We start from the raw sequence: 24,312 nt of genomic DNA, 5'->3' as shown, positions 1-24,312 counted from the left end.
ATAGAAGTCTAGGCATCTACAGGGCTTATGACCTGTCAATGGCTGGTTTAAGTGGCCACTTTACACACTGTGTAACATTCACCATTCTGTCCATATTTAAACATCTATATTCCTTCAATTCTTTCATCTGTTGATGTTTGTGAAGTTAAAGAGCTGAAACCTTTATTTATGCGGGTGAGATTCATCTAATTGAATTATTTCACCTACATATTAGGCAACGCCTGAAAATGTTATTTTTTCAATTTCTATACTTCTTCATGGACCAGGTGGATTTATCAACAATATTTTGAGTTTGTCCAAATTTTTGTAGACAAGGACTGGATTCAAGTCCCTGGGGAACTTTTACTTTTACTAATATATAATTGTCTCACACACTCTTTACATCTCACTCTCGATGAAACGGGCATATTTGGGAGCGAGACAGATAGTTTTTATGCGTCGTATTTTTATTATCGTTTTAATTGATAAAGGAGAATTGATAAAAGAAACAGTACAAGAGCTTGTGTGGCTTAGAATTTTATACGAACCAACGCTTTGGATGGTGAAGGGAAACTCCAGCCTGGGCAGGAGTTGGCGGTGCCTCTTGCTCGGCTTGGTGATGAGGTCGGCTGTGGGCCGGTTGGCCTCCCCGCTTATGTAGAGTGGATTGACGATCTCCACGAGGTTATCGTGACAAACCAGGACCTGGGAAATAAGTAAATACTTTATTTGAATATACACTGGGGAATGCGGATGATGCCGTGCTGTGCTTCTTGCTAGCAGCAAAGAAGACCCGCAATCCTTGGTAACAAAAGTCTACGATGTATGCAAGAAAAGCGATTTGCTTATGAATGTTGATAAATCAAAAGTGATGGTTTTTGAAAGGGATGAAAATTTAACTAAATGTGAGATCAGTGCGAACGGAGATATTCTGAATCAGGTAGAAGAATTTGTGTACCTGGGAACTATGTTTACTAGGGACGGAAAGGCCGAGAAAGATATTGAAAAGAGGGTGAGTGCCAGGAACAGGGTGAACGGTGCACTGAAACCTACTTTGGCAAATAAATGTTTATCGCAGGAGGCTAAACTAGCAGTTCACAACAGAGTTCTAGTGCCAACTCTAATGTATGGGAGCGAAGTATGGAATTGGAAAAATGATGATGAAAGTAGGTTGAATGCTGTCGAAATGCGATCCCCCAGGCGAATGTGTGATAAAACGATGTACGATAGGAGCACAAATGTCGAGATCCGTGAAGTGTGTAAGGCTGAGACATGCATTATCCACAGAATAAAGAAAGGGGTGCTGCGTTGGTTTGGACATGTAGAGCGAACGGACAGCGAAAGAACGGCTAAAAGGATCTACGATGCAAATGTTGATGGATGCAGAAAACGAGGAAGACCGAGAAAGACATGGCACGAGCAAGTTCATCAAATACTTGAAGATGGACATGTCTAAAGTAGGAATAATCGGCGTGCGTGCATGAAAAGATGTATGAATGTAGAGAAAGCGAGGTCTGTATGCCAAGATAGTGTTATGGCGTTCTATCCTCTCTGCCTACCCCTACGGAGAAATGGCGTGATGGTTTGCTTGTTTGTTTTATTGAATATACAGCTGCAAGACGATTGGTAATCTGGCTTCAATATAAAAATGTTACCAACCATAAAATACTTGAATTTTGTAAATGGAGTCTAGAATTTTAACAGGCCATGCTCTCAGTAGCTGCAAGACGTGTAGACATCTAACTCCCATTTATAAAAACGAGTTTTTTTATTTTATTTATTTAATATAATTCAAACACTAGAAAAAACCATTAGCTTTATTGCATAGAACAAAAGGGTTCAAAACTTTGCAACAAATTTAGTGTAAGAGTTATACTCACAGCATCCTTCTCCAACTGCTTGATACAGACTATCCCGTGTAGTTTGTCTGTCCTCGGTATGACGGTGGATGTTCCACTCATATTGGGATCCAGCTCGTCGGAGTGGAACCACGAAGCACCTGGATAAATTTAAAACAAACCATTTATATAATAGAACCGCAAACTTGGACGAGTGCTTTCGTGGAGTGGAGATGAGTCGGAATGATAATGATGGAACATCGATAATACCTTATTCAAATATTCCCCCAATTAACGTTTTATACATTTATCAAACCCGGTTTTACGTTGAAAATTTTTCGAAACTCATTCGATCTGTCGAAAGACGCCGAGCCGCGCGCCGCCGCGTTTGCCCAAAATGGTGAAGAAAATCAAGGTAAATTAAAAAAATGTGTAAATTGTTGTCTCAAACTAACTTCAAAGTGGGCTCAGTGTGATTGACCATTTTGTTTAAGTGTCTAATTTTGACATTTTACTAAATTGTGACAGGAAGAATAGTCTTAACATCAATAAATTACAATGCAGAAAGTTTAAAAATTTGGCAATACAAATATTATTTGAAGTTATAAACATAATTAAGAAAGAAGATTGTTTAAACAGTTATCATAAAAGTATGAAACAGTTTTGCCGCGATGTAAATGACAGTTGAAATTCTGTGGTGCCATGCTAAAAAAAGTGATACCATGTAAACGAAATTGGCCAATATTTAGAGAAAAAATCGTTGTATGCATTTTATGCAAATTAAATAGTTTATTTTAGTGTTTTCAAGGTTAAGTATCTACCGAAAATTATTTAAACATGTTTTTTTTAAATTCAATAAAAAAAAACACATTGTGGTATTGATTGAAAAAATACAAAATATTTTTGATCAAATTATAGGTAAATATGAATAATCCCCAATTAAGACCATTTTTACAATTTTTCTGCCGTTGTTCATTTCCTCACTTTAGCGTTTTCCTCAGTTTGACACTTTTTTGCTGCTCCCTTGAAAACGCGAAACAGGGGTTTTACTGTATAAATTATCACCGTGATGAGCAAGATTTTGCTAGCCGCATACGTGTGGCCATAATACGTAATAGGATAATAATCATAATCATCATTCCCTTTCCGCACCTAATGGTGCGTAGGGCACTACATCGGTACGCCAATCGCAGCGTATCTTGATCGTTTTTGTCGCATGAAGGTAAGATGATTAATCTTACGCTTCAGGTACCAGTCCAGCGACTATGAAATATTCTGATGTGAAAACACTCTTTTAAATGAATATTTTAGTCAGTAATCGAACCCGAGACCTCTTGCATGGTAGGCAAACGCGTTGACCATTACACCACGAGGCTGACAATTTTTTACTCTATGAGGCATGATATAAGGCACTGTATATCACAGATACGCAATGGGTGGCCACCAACTCATCCGTGTTTCAACAATTAAGGATCTTGGGGTAATCTATGAAAGCAGATTGACTTTTCATGCTCACATCGAGAGAACATCGAGAGAACTAGAGATGTTGGCTTTTATACTCCGAACTGGAAGGGTTTTTGAGAATCTCCGTACACTCAGAATTTTGTACAACTCGTTGGTTCGCTCGAGGCTTGAGAGTGCATCGGTGATATGGAGTCCGCACGAAGCGAGATACTCCCTCATGTTGGAGAGGGTATCTCTACATGAGGGAGTATGGTAGTTACCCGTGGCTCTATCTCACTGGGTTCCTCTTGGGTATGCTTGGGACCAATAGTTTGCAACTTAGAAGGGATGGGTCTACACTGACCCATTTTTTCCGACTGTTAAGGGGTTTCATCGATAACTCGGCCATTTTAGAGAGTATCAATTTTTAAGTTCCTGATAGCTATCTCTGACAGCGTCAGCACAGACTGTTTTACCTCCCGGTTTTCAGAACCAACCTGCCTCTGGTCATGCCGATTGGAAGAGCAGTCAAGCAGCTGAACATTATCGCTTTGGAGATCGACACCTTTCACATTAGTGAAACTATGTTTAAGAGGCAAATACTCTTGCTATTAGAGAGTATTATACCTTAATAATGTCGAACCATTGCTCAAGGGTTCTTGGTTTGATATAAACTTCCAATTTAACGTCTTAAATCCTTTGTTATTTGTTATGTTGCTTTGTGAATATATCTGGGTAGTATGTTTACTAGAGATGGAAATATGGACAAGGATATTGAAAGGAGGGTTAGTGCCGGTAACAGAGTTAATGGTGCCTTAAAGTCTGTCGTAGCAAATAAGTGTCTATCGCAAGAGGCTAAATTAGCAGTTCATAATGGAGTTCTGGTACCAACCCTAATGTATGGAAGCGAAGCATGGAGTTGGAAAAAAAGGGACGAAAGTAGACTGAATGCTGTTGAAATGCGATCCCTCAGGCGAATGTGCGGAAAAACAATGTATGATAGGTGCCCTAATGTCGAAATTAGAGCAGAATGCAAGGCTGAGTTAAGCATTATCGACAAAATTAAGAAAGGTCTTTTGCGATGGTTCGGTCATGTGGAGCGAATGAATGATGAAAGAACGGCTAAAAAGATTTATGATGCGAATGTGTCTGGTTGTAGAAGTCGAGGAAGGCCGAGAAAGACATGGCATGATCAAGTACAACAAATTCTTGAAAGTGGTCATGTGAAAAGTCGGAATAATCGACGTGCGTGCATGAGAAGATATATGAATGTGAAGGAAGCAAAGGAAGTGTGCCAGGACAGAGTGGTGTGGCGTTCTATCCTCTCTGCCTACCCCTCCGGGGAAATGGCGTGATGGTTAGTTAGTTAGTTAGTTAGAATAAATAATTTGAATTTGAATGATTTGGATAAAACATTTTAATTTTACTTTTCTTTTAAATTTCTCTAAGCACTTTTCCGTCTTGTCAAAACTATTTTCCTCAACGCGACAAGCATCAACACATTCTAAAATCTCTAATTCATGAACACATTTTGATAGAGGAATGAATTTCATCGCCAACAACATTTTTTTCTAAACACGCTGCGTCTAAAGCGTCGGCGCCGTCTTTGCTTTCCAACAAACAAATGCCTGCGTCGCTGCCGGAAGATTCTTTAGCAGCTTTGGAATCTTCGGCCAAAGCCAAACAAGCACCGTCAACAGTCATCCTGATGGTGTTCAACATTACAATCTCGTCTCTCGTTTATTCCTAGGTTTTTCCGTTTTCTCCCTCGGCCGGGGCACTATTTTGACGCTAATATCGAATTGAATCGGCTCCTCTCGCATGGTAGGCAAACGCGCTGACCATCACAGTGTTGTTTTTATTTATATACATACCCGAGTTCATATTGAGAAGGTCTAACTTGAGGGGTTTTCTATGGGCGCCCACGCACACGAGGGGGTATTCTTGTTCCGGAGTGATGATCATCTCGAACACCTTCAAGGGAGATGGCAGAGGGCATTCCAAATGCTAAAATAATACGCACAGCATTAATAATAACGCATATCAAGAACCATTTATGGCATAATAGGATGGGGAGGCACTAATAAATCGATATTAAAACCTCTCGAATCTGCTCAAAAAATCAATATTGAACTTAAGTAGGTACTTGTTTATGGTTGAATTCCAAAACATAAAATAAATATTTTTTCAAATATGGCATTCTTTTTGCAAACGTCAAACTCTGGTCTTCTCACCAACAGAGTGGTGTACTTATCTAGGAATAGGATTTTTTTAAATGTATTGAATTTAATATTATTTTAGTGTTACCAAAAATCCAGTAAAAAGAAATAAATGGGTAGTAATTATAACGAATTTAAGGAAAGAATCTGATTGAGATCTACAAAAAACAAATGCTGTTTGTAAACATTTTTTTAATTTATTTTTTTAATTTATTTAATAGCATAATTATACATTTTTACAATTTAAAAAAAATTTCACTTGTTATAGAGACAAACTTTTTTATAGAAAAAATAACAACATCTTTCCATTTTTTTGTAAATGCATTCTCCTCGAATGCAACCCTGGTAAGTCTATGAATTACATATTTATGCTCCTTTCTTCTTTTTTACATATTAGACTTAAGATTTTAAGATCAACGAACACGCAGAGCGCAAAGATCTATATTTCTCTGAAAACCGCACGTAAATCGGATAAGCCGTTTAAGAGTACGGTGACATCACACGTACAGGGGAATTATGTATATAAAGATACCAGTTTCGAAGATGTCATAAAACAACGACACTCGTCACTGGTACTTGCGAATTTGTGTATCTCATAATCACTTGTGTTTTATTTCTATAATCGATTCTTTATTAACAAATGTGAATTGTACACAAACCTTTAGCAGCATGAACTTGTGCAAGGGATCGTACCACTGCATCAGGAATAGTCCCTGTGCCGTTGCTCCACATAAATATTTATATCCGTTGTACGGGTTCCTGCCCACGGCACATTTTATACAACCTGAAATCAATAGGGTATTATCACTCGGGAGGAATATCGGATTTATCCTACTCTACAAATAAAATATTTTTAAAGATTATCCTAGTGTTTATATAAGCCCTTTTAATGAATATTTTCATTCATTATTTTCGTTTGGAAAATAACGTCTTTTGAAAACGACCGTTTCGTAAGTTGGTAATAAATTTTGTCACAGAAGTTCACAAGTAATGCATTCATTTTAATGTTGCTAAAGCCACAGGCCACAAATAGAAATAAAAGGAGAGTTGTCTATGCATATTATCTTAAGCCCCCCCTTACCCACTCCACACTCCAGTTCCAGGCACTGACAGATGAAAGTGAAAACGGATTACATCTTACATCTCGAATTTCTTTGATTATTTTATGGTTTTCAACCTCTTCTAAATATTAATTTATTATGAAAATTATAAATCACAACTCGTAGCGTTTGATAAGTGACAGGACGCCATAAATGTAAACAAACGACACATAGAAAAAGGAAGCTATCTACAATATTCTATAAAATTCATAGACATTGATGAAAAAAATTCCGATGACGTCACAAAACATCCGAAGACGTCATACTTGATGACGTCACGAATTGTTTGTTTTTGGCACCATTCAAATGACTAGAATTTAATCCTTATTTCTTAACAGATTTTAATAAGAATAGTACCAATCGGCTTGTGATTTTTTAGATTAATTTATTAGCTAATAAAAAAATCCATGATAATTGCTCATTACATATCATTATTCATTGGCACATGCGTCTACATAAAATACAGAATTCGACACGTCTCTCTTATTTAAAAAAAATAATAAATCACACTCATAACGATGTGATCACAGCAGATAACGAGTCGATGAAAGGCGAGTTTCTGGCGCCTCCAAATCAAAACAAACCAGCTGAGGGAAGGTAACCTCACATGCGCGCAAAATGTTGGGATTTGTTCCCCGAACAGCTAAGGTGTTCTTGAATACTCGTGTTCTAAGGCTTCTTTATAACTCATTAGTGCAAAGCAGACTTGGGGTAGAGGATCTCTGATCTGGGCGCCCCACGAATTGAAGTACTCTCTTATGCTGGAGATGGTTCAGAAGAAATTTCTGAGGTATCTGAGGGGGCGCGGATATTATCCGTGGTTGTGCCCGTCTGACTTCATACTGGGAATGCTTGGCTACAGAAGTTCGGAGAAAAGAAGAAATGCATACTTGCATCAGATTAATCCGTGGTATTACGATCAACATAGGTGTAATGGAGAGTATTTTTCTTTATGTTCCTAAAGACTACCTTAGACATAGGCAGCTTAAGCTGTTTTATCTTCCTGCTTGCAGAACCAACCTGCCGATGGTAATGCCAGCAGGAAGAGCAGTGTCTTTACTCAACCGTATCTCTTCGGATGTTGACATCTTTCATATTAGTGAAAAAAGTTCAGAGAGGATAGCATTCTTTCTCTATAATTGCTGGGTATTTTTATTTTACCATTTTTGTATATTAAAATTTTAGTATTATTTTTTTCGTTTTATGTATGCATTGAACTTTTTTGTAGTGTACATAAACGTTTATAAAATAAATAAATTGAAATTGAAATTGAACCTCGACATAAAAATCCACCAGAGAAGGCAACAGGAAACCACTCTGGTCATCTTTTCCCAGGAATCACTATGGCGAGTACATCCAACAAGCAGTTCTCCCGGCTACAGAATATAAGAGGAGCGCAGGATTGAGATGCTTTCGCTGTCGTGATTGCCAATATCAGGGGGACCTGACAAGGCACCGCTACTACTACTACCATCACGCCATTTCTCCGTAGGGGTAGGCAGAGAGAATGGACAGCCACACACGTCTATCCTGGCATACAATCCTAGCCTCTTCCACATTCATACATCTTGTCATACATGCCCTTCGGTTCTGTCTGCTTTTGACATGACCAGACTTAAGATTTTGGTTTATCTGATCATGCCACGTCTTCCTTGGTCGTCCTCGTCTAACGTTGCCGTTCATTTTTGCCATATATACTTGTTTTACCATTCTCTCGTCGTCCATTCGTTCTACGTGACCAAACCATCTCAGATACCCTTTCTTAATCTTATCAATTATACTTGTCTCAGATTTACACTCTCGCCTGATTTCATCATTCGTAACCCTGTCATACATTGATTTCCCACACATTCGTCTAAGAGATCGCATTTCAACCGCGTTCACTCGGCTTTCATCCTTCCTCTGCCAGTTCCATGTTTCACTTCCATACAATAAGTGTTGGGACTAAACAAGAAGAATATATAAATAATCGTAAATCTCTACTATTACTCAACGGCAAAAATAAATAAAGACGAAAAGAGGAGATTACGGAAGAGAAAGAAGACCTTTCTTCAGACGTGATTTAAACAGAGGTACTGAAGTAACATGTTTAATGGTGGATGGGATATGATTCCACAGCCGAGCCGCATGGACACTATATGAGTTAGAGAAGAAAGAGGAATGAGGAATTGTGGATGGGTATTGTGAGAGTGCCTTGAGAATTAGAACGAAGAGGTAAACCATGAACTGATGAGCGTTGAAAATGGAGGTATATAGGAGCGTTAGGACTATGAAGTACATTGAACAGACGTGAGAGGAAGTGTTAGTCTCTCCGCTGTCTAATATTGAGCCATTTCAGTTGCCTACAATAATAAAAAATGTGGTCATATTTCCTTAGACCAAAAATATACCTTACGCATGTATTCCGAAGTCGTTCAAGTTTATCGAGTTGCTCACAGCTTAAATCAATCATGGAAACATCAGTGTAATTCAGAATGGATAGTAGTGATGCTTGGACGAGTGAGCCTTTAGTATTAATGGGTAAGAATTTTTGCAACCCTCTAAAAAAGAGGAAAGGAAAAAATGATGGGAGCCGATATCAAATGTCACAATGGAATAGAAGATTGGACAAGGGCATAAGCTCCAATGGAGAGCACTGAAGGCGATTGAAGGTTTTTTGTAAAATAATTTATTTTTAAAATTCGTACAACTCTTGCAGAGGGCAGCCGTGGTGACCATTTAGGATCTTGGATGTCTCAATCAAGTCTCTTCTCTTCTATTTTCTTCTTCTATTTATGATCCACGATGGAATGGCATTTGTTATTATTTGTTCCGGAACAGACTACATACCTTTAGTGTCCGGTACGCGAGTCGTCAGCGCGAACTTTCGCGGAACTAGCCGCTCGGGCATGCGCTGAACCCGCAAGCTAAACCTGTTAGCGTGCCTCCCCTGTAAAGCCAGCAGGTCGTGCCGATACAGTTGTTGACTTTTACCTGCAAAAAGTGCAAACAGTATAAAGACAGCGAAGGAAAAATACTAAAATCTTTGGAAAAAACTTGCATAAGGAGTAACGCAAGGAAGCAATCTTGGACCTTTATTATTTATTTTATTTTAAATTCAAACAATAAATAAATCATTATTTTTATTACTATTATTTGTTTTAGGCAGGCAGCCTTCGCTAGTGCGCCTATTTATTTATTCATTTTTTTCCACATAATAAACAAAGATTAATAATAAAAATTATGTGACCTCACTGGGGTTACCCGTCCTGAGGGTATTTAACAATATACTTTTTTTTTAAATATTTTAACATGAGAGAATTAAGTTAATACAGAGATAATTAACAAAATGTTCAGACAGTTTTATACACTACGTATTTATGTTTGTATTTCATTTATGTTTATCTATATTATTTGTATTAAAAAAACGCACAATAACATAACAAAACTATACATTTGTGGAACAGTTGATTCAATATTGGTTCGGGCGAATGAGACAATCCGTTTTACTTCTATCCAGCTCCACTATTCATTTTTTTATAGCCTTTTTGAACATTTTCTCGTTATTAATTGTTTTAATGGACAGTTGAAGTAGGTTTTAGATTTTAATTGCATTATACTCAAAATCCCTTTGTCCGAAAGTGGTATTAGTATGTATTTGTTTAAGTTGTCTTTGTGTTGAGGTTCTAGTGATGATATTATTTGTATGTGTTGTATTGTTGGGGTTATGTCTTTTGTTTGAGTGAGAATGTTTTTTTTATTTGTAAGTGAGTATTGTTTTAGCGTAGAATAGCTATATCTCATGTACCGCCTTTTTATTAAAAAAGGGATCCAAACAAATATTGAACTAATTGACCAAAATGGAATGGACAACTAGGCTTGGCAATATAGCTTCCAGTTATGACGCCGTAAATTGGTGTTGGTATTTGATCGATATATGCCACGCAAGGGGCCGTTGCGGAGTTCTTGAGAAAAGGTGGCTTGAAACCATGAAGAACGAATTTGATAATACTTAAAATCCGTCCGTCCTAAAGTGGTGTGTTTATACAAGTTTGAATTGTACACTGGCAAGTCCATAAAAACGCGTTCATGGACGCATATTACCAGATAGTGACATTAGAACATCCTTGATAACGTGCATCCACACGGTTCTTCTTGGACAGAGCTGTTCCATTGCAGTTTCATGGAGCTCGTTCAAGTTCAGCGTGTAGATACCTTCCTCAGCACCTGAGAACAGATAATAATTTACCCTTTTTCAGTTGTTCACCTGTTTTTATTCTTCATTTGGGTGGCACACGCGGTGGCGCGCGAACCGCGGCACCATTATTACGACATAATTTTAGATTTTTTGACGCATCAAACGAATTCCAAAAAAAAATTAAACGTAAAACGGGGGTAGTGAAAAATATAAAAAAATTTGATTGGGAGAATAATTGTATGAGAATGAATGAAAAAAAATGGGTCCTGAATATTTTATTTATTTTATTTGATTTATTTCGAATACAAACAGATGTACAGGTTAAATGAATATTAAAAAAAAAAAACTATATAAAATGTATACATAGTAGGGCATGCCATCCAATTATATGTATTCACTAAATAATACTGTAATAAAGCGACGACGGCTTGAAGTTTAAACTATATAAATGATAAATATACTATATGTTAAAATAAGATAAATATGGACAAAACAAGAGGAGATAGTGGAAAGGAGAAGAAGGAAATTGATAAGGAGTGGTAAAGGATGATTGAAGGAAAGTGAGAGTGGAAAATTGCATTTGATTTAATGATTAAATGAATTATGAAAGCATCCACCCCTTTCCCGAAACTGTTCATAAAGACTTGAGTCTTTCTTCAGTTTCGCATATCAATATCAATTTTTTTTTTTTTAAACTAATTAAGCGAAAATTTAATATTTCTTTACAATCAAACCGCGAAAATAACAAAACAAATAAACTTTAAAAACTTTCATTGTACCCCTCACTGCAGTTTTGTCAGATTGTGATCAATCAAATACACATGGTCAGCACAATCACCCTTTTCTAATTTCCCAGTATTACAGTGGAGGAATACAGTGTTAGTTCTAAATTGAGACCGCGGCCGTACGCTCCAGATCCCGCATCGGAAAGGAAGAAGAACGTAGTAATACAAACAAATCAATCAAACGACACGAAACCCAAATACATATAGGAAACATTAGAATAATTTTATTAAATTAATAAATATTAAATAAATTAAATGAATTGTGAATCATCATCATCATCAGCTGTCTCTTGTCCAATGCTGAACATAGGCCTCCCCCTTTAGTCTCCATATTTCCCTATCCTGAGCCAACCGCATCCAACCACTTCCTGCAAATCTAAATCCTAAAATCTCCGAAGTATTCACATTACTTCAAGAAGAAACTTTTTGATGCTCGTGTTCTCCCTGTACTGACACATGGCTGTGAAACTTTTGTGTTCACGAAAAAAAATTACACAAATTATCAGTGAGCACGGAAAGGAGAATGCTGGGTATTTAGTTGAGAGACAGAAAAACCAATACATGGATTAGAGCGAGAACAAAGATCACCGATGTGGTCCATAGGGCTGCCAACCAGAAATGGAGCTGGGCTGGTCATATAGCCAGAATCACAGACTCTAGATGGACCAAAAAGTCCTGGAATGGCGACCCAGAACGGGTAGAAGAAGTGTGGTCTGGTGACATAAGACGAGTTGCAGGAAGTGGTTGGATACGGTTGGCTCAGGATAGGGAAATATGAATTATGAATGAAGAGCATGAATCAAGCCTATTAATTCTCTTCTGTACATATTGTATGGAGTGTTAAATATATCGAGACTATTAAATTTTTTGTTAAATGTTTCACATATAAGAGGGATCGTAGAATGTTTCCGATGATTAGTTTTAAATTTACGAATACAGAAAATATCAGGCCTGGAGCAAGTAGATTAATGAGTTCCGGGGAATCGAATTTATTATTGACAATTTTACAAAGCAGGATCTGATCAAACATATCTCTATTATTTTATTATTATTCAGTGTAAAAAGCGGGTAAATGTAAAGTTGAGGAATGTAAAAATTAGGTTTTACTGTATATTGTTTATGTATATAGTGTTAAATAAATAAATAAAATAATGCTTGGATCACGGAATTTTTTATACTCGCGGGAATTGATTCAGGGCTGGTATTCCGAACGCACTTACAGCGCGCTATGACGCGCTATACAGTGCTATAATTGCGTTCGGAATGCCGGCCCGGGTCTGAAAGGACTAACTCACCGATGAGCAGGTGTTGATCCCTCGTGTCAGGATGGATCCAAGAGGCGGTGCAATGTATCCTCAAAGGACATCCATTGAATACCTAGGAAAATAAACATTTTTCATTCATAAATTGACAAGTATTATTATTCATGGTTGATAATACAGACAACAACAACAAGTCATCACGCTGTTTCTCCGTAGGGGTAGGCAGAGAGGATAGAACACCATATCACTCTATTTTTGTATTTTTTTTGTTTTTTTTTTATTCTTTTTACTGGATTCTTGGTAACACCAAAATAATATTAACTAAAGGCTAAACTAGCAGTTCACAACGGAGTTCTAGTGCCAACTCTAATGTATAGGAGCGAAGTATGGAATTGGAAAAATGATGATGAAAGTAGGTGGAATGCTGTCGAAATGCGACCCCTCAGGCGAATGTGTGGCAAAACGATGTATGATAGGTGCACAAATGTCGGGATCCGTGAACTGTGTAAGGCTGAGACACGCATTATCGACAGAATCAAGAAAGGGGTGCTGCGCTGGTTGGGACACGTAGAGCGGATGGACAGCGAAAGAACGGCTAAAAGGATCTACGATGCGAATGTTGATGGATGCAGAAAACGAGGAAGACCGAGAAAGCCATGGCACGATCAAGTCCATCAAATACTTGAAGACGGACATGTCAAAAGTAGGAATAATCGGCAAGTGTGCATGAGAAGATGTATGAATGTAGAGGAAGCGAGGTTGAACGCAAAGATAGAGTAATATAGCGTTCTATCCTCTCTGCCTACTCCTACGGGGAAACGATGTTATGGTTTGTTGTTGTTGTCGTTTATTAAATAATAATAAAAAAAATTACAATTTTTATAGCGCCGTTTTTGTGAATAATCACTTCAAGGGCGCTGTACATTATACTTGATTCTATCAGCTTACTCTTAATCACTATTCACTCACACACTAATTTTATAAATTACCCATACACATAATCCCTGATAGTACAGTACAATGTACTATGTATATTTTCCAAAGTTAGTTTTTTGTTGGATCTATCTATGTAGGTAAACCCGTACCAAGATAGATGTGAGTTGTATACTGAAAATCTTGTTTCGGCCGGTCACTAATAATATACACGGTATTTCAGCTCCAGCCGGCGAAAATTCAGAGGAACATTCTTCGTGGTAAGCTTTAAAAAAAATCCTAGTAAAATTATTTCTAAAAAATTTTTTTTAAATGCATGATCTCAAAATGTAGTAAATCCTTAATTTCTCGGACAAGCAGTCCCTCCACAAACCCCTACCTTTCTCTTACCCAGCCGTTTCACTCGTCTGCGTCTGGTGCGTATCGCTTCGCTGGTCAAATACGTGTTTATCTCATTTTTTTTGTTGAGGAGGGGTAGGGGTTTGCGGAAGGGATGCTCGTCCGAGAAATTAAAGATTTACCCTATTTTGAGATTATATAAAAAAAATTTTTTTTTTGAAAGTGACTTTTTGGAAAAATTTCATTGGGATTTTTTATAAAGCTTACCGTGAGGAATGTTACTCTAAAGTTTCGCGGTCTGGCCCTGAAAACCGTGTATAATGTAAAATAAGTGATGGTACACATCTTGTATTCTTATAAATGGATACCTAATTTTTTTAAATTGGAAATAAGAGAGCAAAAAAATATTATTTCATTTAAATGTCAATTAAAAAAACATGTGTTTAGCAGATAAATTTTCGTGTTAGCTTTATAGAAGATTTCTTTTTAAGTGTACGTATATTGTTTGAAAAATGTTGATAATTAGTATATGTTTAAATAATAATTAGATATAAGTTAATATTAGGACATTCATTTATTATGTTTGTACTATTTAAAGACAAAATAAAATAAAAAAATGACAAATTTTATCGGTTTTGGGTTGGCAACACTGCCGTGTAGAGCATTTTGTGAACTATACAATTACCTAATTATTTTTCCATTAAATAATACCCATATCGAATTATGTAATTGAAAATGATTTTAAAAATATTATTTCAATTTCACAAAATCTCTAAGTCCTAGTATCTCTTGGTCCGAGAGTTTTTGCCCTGAGAAAAAATCCCTTAGTCCTGAGCTTAGGCTTAAGTCCACTTTTTTACAAGCAATTATTTTGCTAATTTTACAAGACATACTCAAAACATTGTTGAATCAACTACCTGGTAAAAGAAGAAGTATAAAAAAATTAGAAAATTGTTTTCAGGCGTTGCCTAGTAGGTTAATTGGTTCAGCCGGATGAATCTCACCCGCGTGATAAAGATTTCAGCTCTTTTTCTTCACATAAGTCAACAGATGGAAGAGTCGAGGAAATGTGGATGTTTAAACATGGGCAGAATGGTGAATGTTACACAGTGTGCAAAGTGGCCAGTTAAACCAGCCAATGACAGGTCATAAGCCCTGTAAATGCCTAGACTTCCATATTCCTTCCTCAAAAATGATTTCCCTCTCTGTTGCAACAAATTTAAATCATTTTGTAACTAAACATGTAACAATCGGGAATAAATGCATAACATCGCTGCTGTTTTCATTATTATCCATATACGTATATCGTATATGTCATCACTGTCATACGTATTATTATATAACTTTTGATTCCATTTTCGACATGTATTATAAATTTTATTTTTCTATTACTATTTTGTATATTGTTTTGATTATTTTGCATATTTTTTTTTTGATTACCTGTATATTGTTTTAATATGTAAATAAATATTTTTGATTTATATATCGAAGAGTCCCGACTTAACACGGAATTTTCTAACAAGTCGGGACATAAAAAAACATATAATTGTGTCTATGTAAAATTGTGTATTTTGTGCATTAAATAAAATAAAATAAATTTTGTATTTTTTTATCTGAAAATAAAGAAGAAGAAAACTTTACAATTTTCGGAAATTCTGTCATTTAACATTTAAGGATCAAAATGAACACTTAAATTTGAAATATCTCCAGAACTACAAAAATGGACTTAAAAGATTTTTTGAAATTGGGCATTGTAAATATTTATTTATTTATTTATTAATGAAATCATACAGTCTTTATATAAAACAAGGTACAAAAGAACAATTAAAAATAGTAAGACCAATTACAGATTTCACACTAATTCATTATGAATGCAGGAGGAGAGGGGAAAATAATTGAATTCTAAAAAATACAGAACAGTCGAAGCATTGTTTTCCGTTTACCTTGGAGAAGCAGGCTCCCATGTGGACTTTGGGCGTCGGCGGCAGCCCGTTCGTATTGGGCCTCGGGGGAGTCAGCGCCCTGGTGCGGTGCCCGCGGTGCGAGCGGCGCGGGGGGACAGGGGGGGATATCACATCGGGGGCTTCCACGCCTAGAATTCAAATTTAATTATTCGCCGTTCCTTAATCCACACGGCGCCGCTCTCTTAGGAAACCGCCAAGGTGTCACCGTTGGCATGAACACTTGACAAATTTACTACCAGATTTACTGACAGAATTCCACTCGTCCATGCGCTTTGTAGCTGCACGATGATTGGTTATCTAGCTTTCATATATCAACTTTAAAATACCTAAATTTTGTAAATGGGGTCTAGAATTCCAATCGTCTATACGCTTAGTAGCTGCAAGATGTGTTGTAATCTTACTCCTTTTTATTATTCGTATTATTATTTTTTTTGAATATCATTAATACAGTAAATTTATTTTGTCAATTTTTAAAATGTGTAAATGGGTACTAAATTTCTAACTGTCTATGCGCTCTGTAGCTGCAAGACGTCCTGTAATGTAGCTTCTATCTGTTATAATTTTTAATTGATCTTAATTGAAAATGAGGAACTAGAATCCCAACCGTCCATGCCAAGACGTACTGGGATATTTATTAATTGTGCAGCGCCCTTGAGGTGATTTTCACAAAAATGGCGCTATATAAATTATCCAACTATATATATATATATATATATGAGGTGGTTCGATTTCATTATTGACATTGAAGTCCGAGCATTTTGAGGATGGCGGCGGCGGACCTGGCTTGGTTGACCCTATTTATTTATTTAATAAACGCCTAGAGGGCTCTTACAATATACAGTTAAAAGAACATACAGTAAAACCCCGTTTTTAAGATCCTCGATTTTACATTTTCCGCTTTTTACACCGCAATGTTCAGGACCCATTTTTATTCATACATTCTCATACAAATATTCCCCTCAATCGACATTTTTAATCACCCCGGTTTAACGTTAAAAAATTTTCGGAATTCGCTTGATGTGTCAAAAAAGCCAAAATTGTGGCGTAATAATGGTGCTGCGGTCCGCGCGCCACCGCATGTGCCACGCGAATGTAGAATAAAAACAGGTATCTTCCTTTAGAGTTAGTTTTAGTTTTCATTGGAACAAAACGTCATATTGACTTATACAAATCATGATTTTAATATCAATAAATTGCGATATTTAAAACTGTGTTATAAAAAAGATGGTTTGAAAAGTTGTCATAAAAGTGTGAAACAATTATGCAGCGATCTATATGACAGTTGTTTTTAGTGATGCCATAGAAGAAAAAGTGATGCCGCATAAATAAAATTTCCCAACATTTAGGGGAAAAAATACTGCACGTTATTTTACGCAAATTCCAAATTTTAACGATCTATTTTTAAATCAAATAAAAGAACAGATTACATAATTGAAAAAATACAAAACATAAAAATATTTTTAGTGAAATCATTGAAAATAGTAAAAAAAAAAACTAACAATCCCCAATTATCACAATTTTTATAACTTTTCTGGAAGTATATGTTTTCCTCAGTTTTACACATTCTTTTTTGCTCCCTTGAAAAACGTAAAAAGGGGGTTTTACTGTAATTAATCCTAAAAAAGAAAAAGGAAATAATGTAAAGATGAGTAGAAAGAGGAGAATTGAAGGGAAGGGAGCAGCCAGCCATTGAAACTGAGATAATAGCACCTTTGTGAAAAGAGTGAATAAACAAATTTTCACAACAGTTGGAATGTTTTTGACTTTAACAAATGATAAACAAGAAATATATAAGTTTTTTTTTACATTACAAACAAGAATTTAATTAAGTATTTGACCAGTTTTAATGATTAGTAATTCGTTAAGATTTCGAGGTCCCTTGTCATTACTGATCGTCGAAAAACTGTGTGGATGATCGCTGATGAACCAAACTGAGGTAAATCAACACTGCACACAATTCTAGCTGAACATTTGGGTTTAAAAGAACTCTGTGCCAAAATCGTGCCCAAATTACTGACGCCGGATCATTCTGCGTTTGTTGTCCGTGAATTTTTGAAGAAAAATTCAATCACTATCCTTGAAAATCCTCCTTATTCGCCAGATATCGCCTGCTCTGACTTTTTCCTTTTCCCAAAATGTAAAATGGTGATGAGGGGATACCACTGGGTGGAAACAATTAAGCTAAAGGCTGAGGACTTTCGGAAATGGAAAAGAAGATGGGACAAGTGCCTAGTGACAAATGGATAGTATTTTGAAGGAGAAAAAATTGATATTGATGAAATTTTGTAAAATAAAGTTTTTATGATAATAAATACGTGAGTATTTATTGGACACACATCGTACACACACGCACACATATGTTAAGTATATTTGATTAAACTTCATTATTAGATACTCGAAATCACTCACCATTGCTTTCAGTCTTAGCTTTGTCCCTCTGACTATCTGAGAGACTCCGTTGTCTTTGTCCGCTTCCGTCCAACCTCTCTCTGCCTCTGCCGTGCACCTCCACGGGGTTGGACGCCCGGCTGCCGGGCGTGCCGACCTCCGCCAGGTTGAAGATCTCGTCGACAGAGGACGTCTTCCGCCTCACCGTGTCCTGGGACCGAGGTTCCTCTCCGAGCTCGCACACGCAGAACTGGCTGAGGTCTATGCACGCCATGTTCTGGTCCCCGTTGACCTGAGTGCGGTCGAACGCGGAATCCGAGCTGTGGCGCCCGTGTTTCTTGACGTTTTCTTCCCGTCCGTGCAAACCGCTCGCGGAATACGCGCTGCGAATCCGCCGATCGTTTTCACTGTCGACATTTAAAGAAAGATCTATCCTCTTGCACAAATCGTCTTCGAAATTATGATTAGATTCACCCGATCTACCTTTGTCCATATGTAAGCTATTTGCGATCTGCAGAGCGCGAAAATTAGAAACGGATATCTTTTGTTTTTTGCACACGGTACAAAATACGACGCCTGAATCGCTGTCTTCTTTCGCGGCTGTTCGGCTGTCTGTGTCACGTTTGCACGCGGCGCACGTGCATCTTTTGTCAGAAACCGATTGCTGCAGATCGCTCAAACCGCCGGAGAAATGTTTGTTGAACGCCTGATTCGAATTCGAGTCTTTGATCGGACACTGCCCACAATTGCACCGGTCGGCTGTCTTTGTCTTCGAGACAGAGGGGGAATTTACGATCACTTCACTGCCCGGCTGGTCGGCAAACATAATATCACCCGTATAGTTTGTCATCTTGGTCGCGGGGTGGTCTACACTTGACACGGACGATTTGGAAATGTCTCTAGGCAACTGGGCGCACTGGTTGGGGCCATGCTCTACGGAAGTCGAGTGCAGATAATCGTGTTTGAGCTTGATGCACTGCGAGAGGTGGCGATCGTAGACGCTGCCAATCGGAGTCTGATCGTTCTTCATAGAAGGGGAATCACTCGTCAGTGGGAGAGTGGCCCTGGAAACAGTCAAATAATTAGAGCCCCACACAAGACACATGATACACAATTTTGAGAATGTTAAAATTTTTACATAGACGCATGAAATTATTTACAACAGATGGAGAACTTCTTTAGGAGAATATGGAAGTCAAGGCATTTACAGGGTTTATGAACTGTCATTGGCCTTTACACATGTCTGCCTACGTTTGAACAAACATAATCATTCTTATTTTTGTGTTTGGTGTCAAATCCGGTGGCAAAAACAACAAAAAAACTACACAAAAAGCATATTTTTTGGATCTTAACAGGCCAGGAGGCCTGATTAAAATATTGACAATAGTATTTGTTTATATTATACTTTTTTTGAATTGTACGAATACATACGAGTTTGCATATCGATGATCCAGTTCATCAGTTAGACAAGTCCAAAAAAACGAGATTTAAGTTAATACATTGTGATTCAGAGACGTCTGTCCAATGAACTCGAAAATTGATAAGCTTACAATAATGTAGCTAGGGTGGGTCTACAGAAGTGGTAGATTGTGTAAATAATATTGGAATGTGTTTCTAGATTATTTGAGGATAAAGCTTACATAAAAAACATGAAAGTATTAGCACATAGGTGGGATTTATTAGCAAATACAGGCAGGTTTAAAAAATATCTATACAATTAGTTATTTTCAAATTCAGTATTATTTTCTTTTGGCTGTGTGTGAAAAAGAACGAGAACGCTGGACGGGCGTTTTAGACTCTATGAGAAGGGGAAAAGTCAGCATCGTAGTGTAGCGGTTGGTGCATCCTCATACCACCCTCGAGTTTCCGGGTTCGATTCCTGGCAGGGTTTACCACGCCAATATTACACTGTCCCAGAAGCTCAATCGCAGATGTTAATCACGTCGATGAAAAGTTCTTAACCAACCTGACTGAGCACAGCGAAAGTGGACTATAGTCCTTGAAATATAGCTTTATTAGAATGACAGCTGTCAAACTAATTTCATTAGTGATGGGAAATTACTGATCACTGATCAAATCGATTTTATCCGTTTTTCATGCAATATTTCATAATCTCTGGACTGGCGATTGGTGCACCAATGCCGTGCCCTAAGCACCATTAAGTGCGGAAAGAGAAGAAAATCTGAATCTGAGAGCCATTTTTCTGAAAAATCAGGCATTTTAGGCAACCTGCACAGGCGTCCCTCAATTTCGAAATAGTAACCCTAAGCGGAGATAAGTCCGCCTTGAGGTTCTGGGTTCGATTCATAGCTGGGTGGACATGAAATCGCAACTTTAGGACGAACACGACTCAACTAAAAAAAAAAACAACTTTTTGGGAAATTTCAAAAGAAGAATGTAAATTGTGACACCTTCATATTCTTTCGTCGATTGTTTACACAGCTAAATTGGTAGTTTTATATTTAAAAAAATAAAGTAAACATGCCATTTGTATCGAAATAAAATCAACTCAAATGGCTTTCGGTCACTATATGTTTGTCTGCGTTGCGTCCTTCACACAGCAATGTGAACACAACACTATAGTCCTTAAAATATAGCTTGATTAGAAACAGCTGTCAAACTAATTTCATTAGTGATGGGAAATTATTGATCACTTATCAAATCGATGTTATCAGTTATTTCATGCAATCATGAAACTCTGTTTCCGAAAATTGTTATAAAAAACGCAAAAACAAGCCTATTGTAGTGTGTTTAAAACAATTATTCACCAAAAAATGAGACATTTATACTTTTTTCATGAACAACATCAAATGAATTATTTTTTTATTCGATCAATTTACATTGATCAATTTGTCCCATCTCTAACGTTTTTGCAAAATGGTGTAACCTTGTAAAAACGTCGTTAATAATTATATTTAATTTTAGTTTTAAAGCTGATTTTATATATTAATGTTGATTTCTGCTTCAAGCATTGTATTAAAAAAATTAATTAACACGCCAGATACATATGATTTTTCGTGTGTAAATAAATAACTCCTTTGACGTTACTACAAAGTTATGTCGTCACTTTTTCTGACAACCGTCATTCTAATCATGTTACATTTTAAGGGCTATAGTTTACAAACGCCAAACGTCAAAGTCAACGCGGGTCGAGTTTCGTATGATCTGTATGAGTTTCAGTTTGTCTGTTTGTTTTGGACATTGCGAGGTTTTCTTTCTAAAAAAACTTAATTACAACTACATGTTAATGTAGTTATTTAAAAAATAAAAAAAAATATCATTCAAACACTAAATTTCACACACACTGCTAACTTCAAACTTTAGTTCACAATTTTTCTTACATTTTGTTTCTATACAGTGATTCGATATACGTCAGACATTTCTCAATGTACATTACTCTTAAACATTGTCAATGACTTGTAGATGTAAAATTACAGGCTAAGAAAACATTGTGTAAAGGGTGTGCTCTTTTCGTATTGCGGCCGTTTTTCTTTCAATGCTTGGCTCAGACGCATCGATTATAGTCGATAGCGATCTCTTGTGACATTTTATTGGGTTTAATCGAGCCGATAATTTGTTTCGGCGTATTTTAGCCAGAATAATCGCATGTAGGTAGATACTGGCTAATTTTGGTTTTATGGGGTTGCCGCGCCTGACGGGACATTTTGTTGGTTGGCAACACCGCCTGTCCCCGCCCTCTCTTCGCTTTTTCAAGGAGTTATGTTTGCACGCTTTTCGAATTGTTAAGTATTTTTCGCTATTTCGCCGTGAAAGTTAATGTAACTAAACGTTTAAACTCGCACAACGCCGAAAACATTTTAACATCCATCGCCATTCGTCATAGTCCGCCGCGCCGCCTCCAGACTCCAGACAATTGTGTGCATCCAGTTTTCCTGACCACCAGTTTCCCTGATAGCGTGAGCTGATCCCCGACAAGGAAGAAGACTTAACACCAGTCAGTGTTATTACATATTAATTTTTATTTTGTTTGAGTAAATCTAAATAGATTGTTGGCTGCATAATCCACTAGCTCACATTGTTTGGAGAAAATAATTTGATTGTCTACTATCACAAAAGATGAATTCTATTTACACGGATTCACCAGGGTTTGAGGAGCTCCTAATACACTATGCCGATAATTAAATAGACGGTTCGAACAGTCAGAAGGGTTGCAGTGAATCACATCTTGCTGGGGGGTGTGATTTTATAAAATGCTACGAATGCCCAGTTGCATTCCACCGGCAACAGTACTGACTAGTCCAACTCATTAGCGTCCACGTCACGAACCTAACAACGCTAAACAACGGGGTGTTGTTTGACGCTCAGTTATCTTTTAATCTTCATATGGTTAATTTATGTAATAACCCTCTTAAAATGCTTGGTTTTGTTCTTAGAAATGCCAAGATCTTTTTTAACACTCGGATTATGAGGACATTGTATAATTCCTTGGTAAAAAGTGTTTTGGAGTTTAGTTCCATTATTTGGTCGCCACATGAGGCTCGATACTCTTTAATAGTGGAGAGAGTGCAGAAAAAAATTCTGCGCTATCTGTACCTAAAAGAGTGTGGATATTATCCTCGGCTCTTCCCAACCGACTTTTTACTGGGGATGCTAGGCTATCAGTCATTATGGAGGAGGAGGGACGTTCATTTGGGTGTTCGCTTTTTCCAGGTGATCGGTGGTCGCATACATAACTCAGAAATTCTGATGGATGTAGGTCTGTTCGTACCTGATAACTATCTTCGACAAAGAGAGCATCGAATGTTTTACCTACCACGATGCAGAACCAACCTGCCAATGGTTATGCCGGTTGGTAGAGCAATCTTGCTAGTTGATCGCATCGCCTCGGATGTCGACATATTTCACGACAGTGGGCCTTCCCTTAGGAAAGCACTTTCGAACTTTTAATTTTTCTTTTTACATTTTGTTATATTATTTTAATAACATAACTATCTACTGGATATTATTGTATTTAGAATAAATTGGGTATTTTTTCTGTAATGTTCTAAATATCTGAATAAATAAATTAAATAAACCCTGGGCAATGGGATCACACTCATAACGGTGTGATCACAGCAGATAACGAGGGGATGAAAGGCGAGTTTCTGGCGCCTGTAAACCAGAACCAACCAGCTAAGGGAAGGTAACCCCGACAGAAAAATCTACCAGGGAAGGCAACGGGAAACCACTCTGGTCATCTTTTCCCAGGAATGACCATGGCGAGTACATCAAAAAGCAGTCGTCCTGACTGCGGAATATAAGAGTAGTGCAGGACCGAGATGCTTTCGCTGGAGTGATCGCCAACGTCGGGGGGACCTGACAAGGCACCGCAAGAAGAAGAAATAAATAAGATGACACTGTGTATGTTTTTGAACATCAAAGTGAAAGGGGTCTAAAAAGTTGCATTATGGATCACATTGAACGTAAAAATTATTTAAAAAATATTCCATAGGTACTACTTTTGCCCCTCAACCGAGGTTTGAAGTTTATCACTGTCAGAACATTTTGTTAATTATCTATACTGCTAAAATTATTTTCTTGTTAGTAAAGATATAACTTTATCACATTACAAATTCGAACACGTTTTTAAACTACCGAAATGCAAAAAATTTACACTCCGCGGAACTGATTCCGTTGAGCGCCTGGTTAAACGAAAACAGTGGCTCATTAAAACGATGCTACCCATTTATTACAAAATAAAGAGCAACTCACGCCCTTTGATGCTTATTTAATATAATTTAATGCACATGATAAAATTTAATTAGGCTGATTTTCTTACTTAAAAACAAAATGACAGCCGATTTAGCGCAAAAAATCTACTTTTTCGAAAACTTCAAGCTCTGGTCGAGGGCCAAAAGTAGTATGGAATATTTTTTTTGATATTT

General features: G+C 37.1%; 1 protein-coding gene across 4 annotated transcripts in view; it reads right to left on the bottom strand.

Moving 5' to 3' along the window:
• hppy (MAP4K3-like protein hppy) overlaps nucleotides 1-24,312 on the bottom strand; it is a 72,972-nt gene that overhangs the window by 3,470 nt on the left and 45,190 nt on the right. For 3 of the 4 annotated variants that reach the window (XM_088238018.1, XM_088238019.1, XM_088238020.1), the window contains 9 exons: nucleotides 18,449-19,491; nucleotides 16,019-16,167; nucleotides 12,837-12,918; nucleotides 10,663-10,785; nucleotides 9,409-9,552; nucleotides 6,139-6,263; nucleotides 5,135-5,267; nucleotides 1,860-1,978; nucleotides 528-684 (listed from right to left, as the gene is read on the bottom strand). In XM_088238018.1, the coding sequence (XP_088094144.1) occupies nucleotides 528-684; nucleotides 1,860-1,978; nucleotides 5,135-5,267; nucleotides 6,139-6,263; nucleotides 9,409-9,552; nucleotides 10,663-10,785; nucleotides 12,837-12,918; nucleotides 16,019-16,167; nucleotides 18,449-19,491 (2,075 nt within the window). Of the gene's footprint in view, nucleotides 1-527; nucleotides 685-1,859; nucleotides 1,979-5,134; nucleotides 5,268-6,138; nucleotides 6,264-9,408; nucleotides 9,553-10,309; nucleotides 10,786-12,836; nucleotides 12,919-16,018; nucleotides 16,168-18,448; nucleotides 19,492-24,312 lie in introns of those variants that run through there. The other variant, XM_088238021.1, reaches the window with a different exon arrangement.

This window comes from Micrasema longulum, unplaced genomic scaffold (genome assembly GCF_059751315.1).
Source record: "Micrasema longulum isolate JH-2025_06_02 unplaced genomic scaffold, ASM5975131v1 h1tg001818l, whole genome shotgun sequence".
NCBI lineage: Eukaryota > Metazoa > Arthropoda > Insecta > Trichoptera > Brachycentridae > Micrasema > Micrasema longulum.
This window is presented reverse-complemented; position numbering and strand designations above follow the sequence as displayed.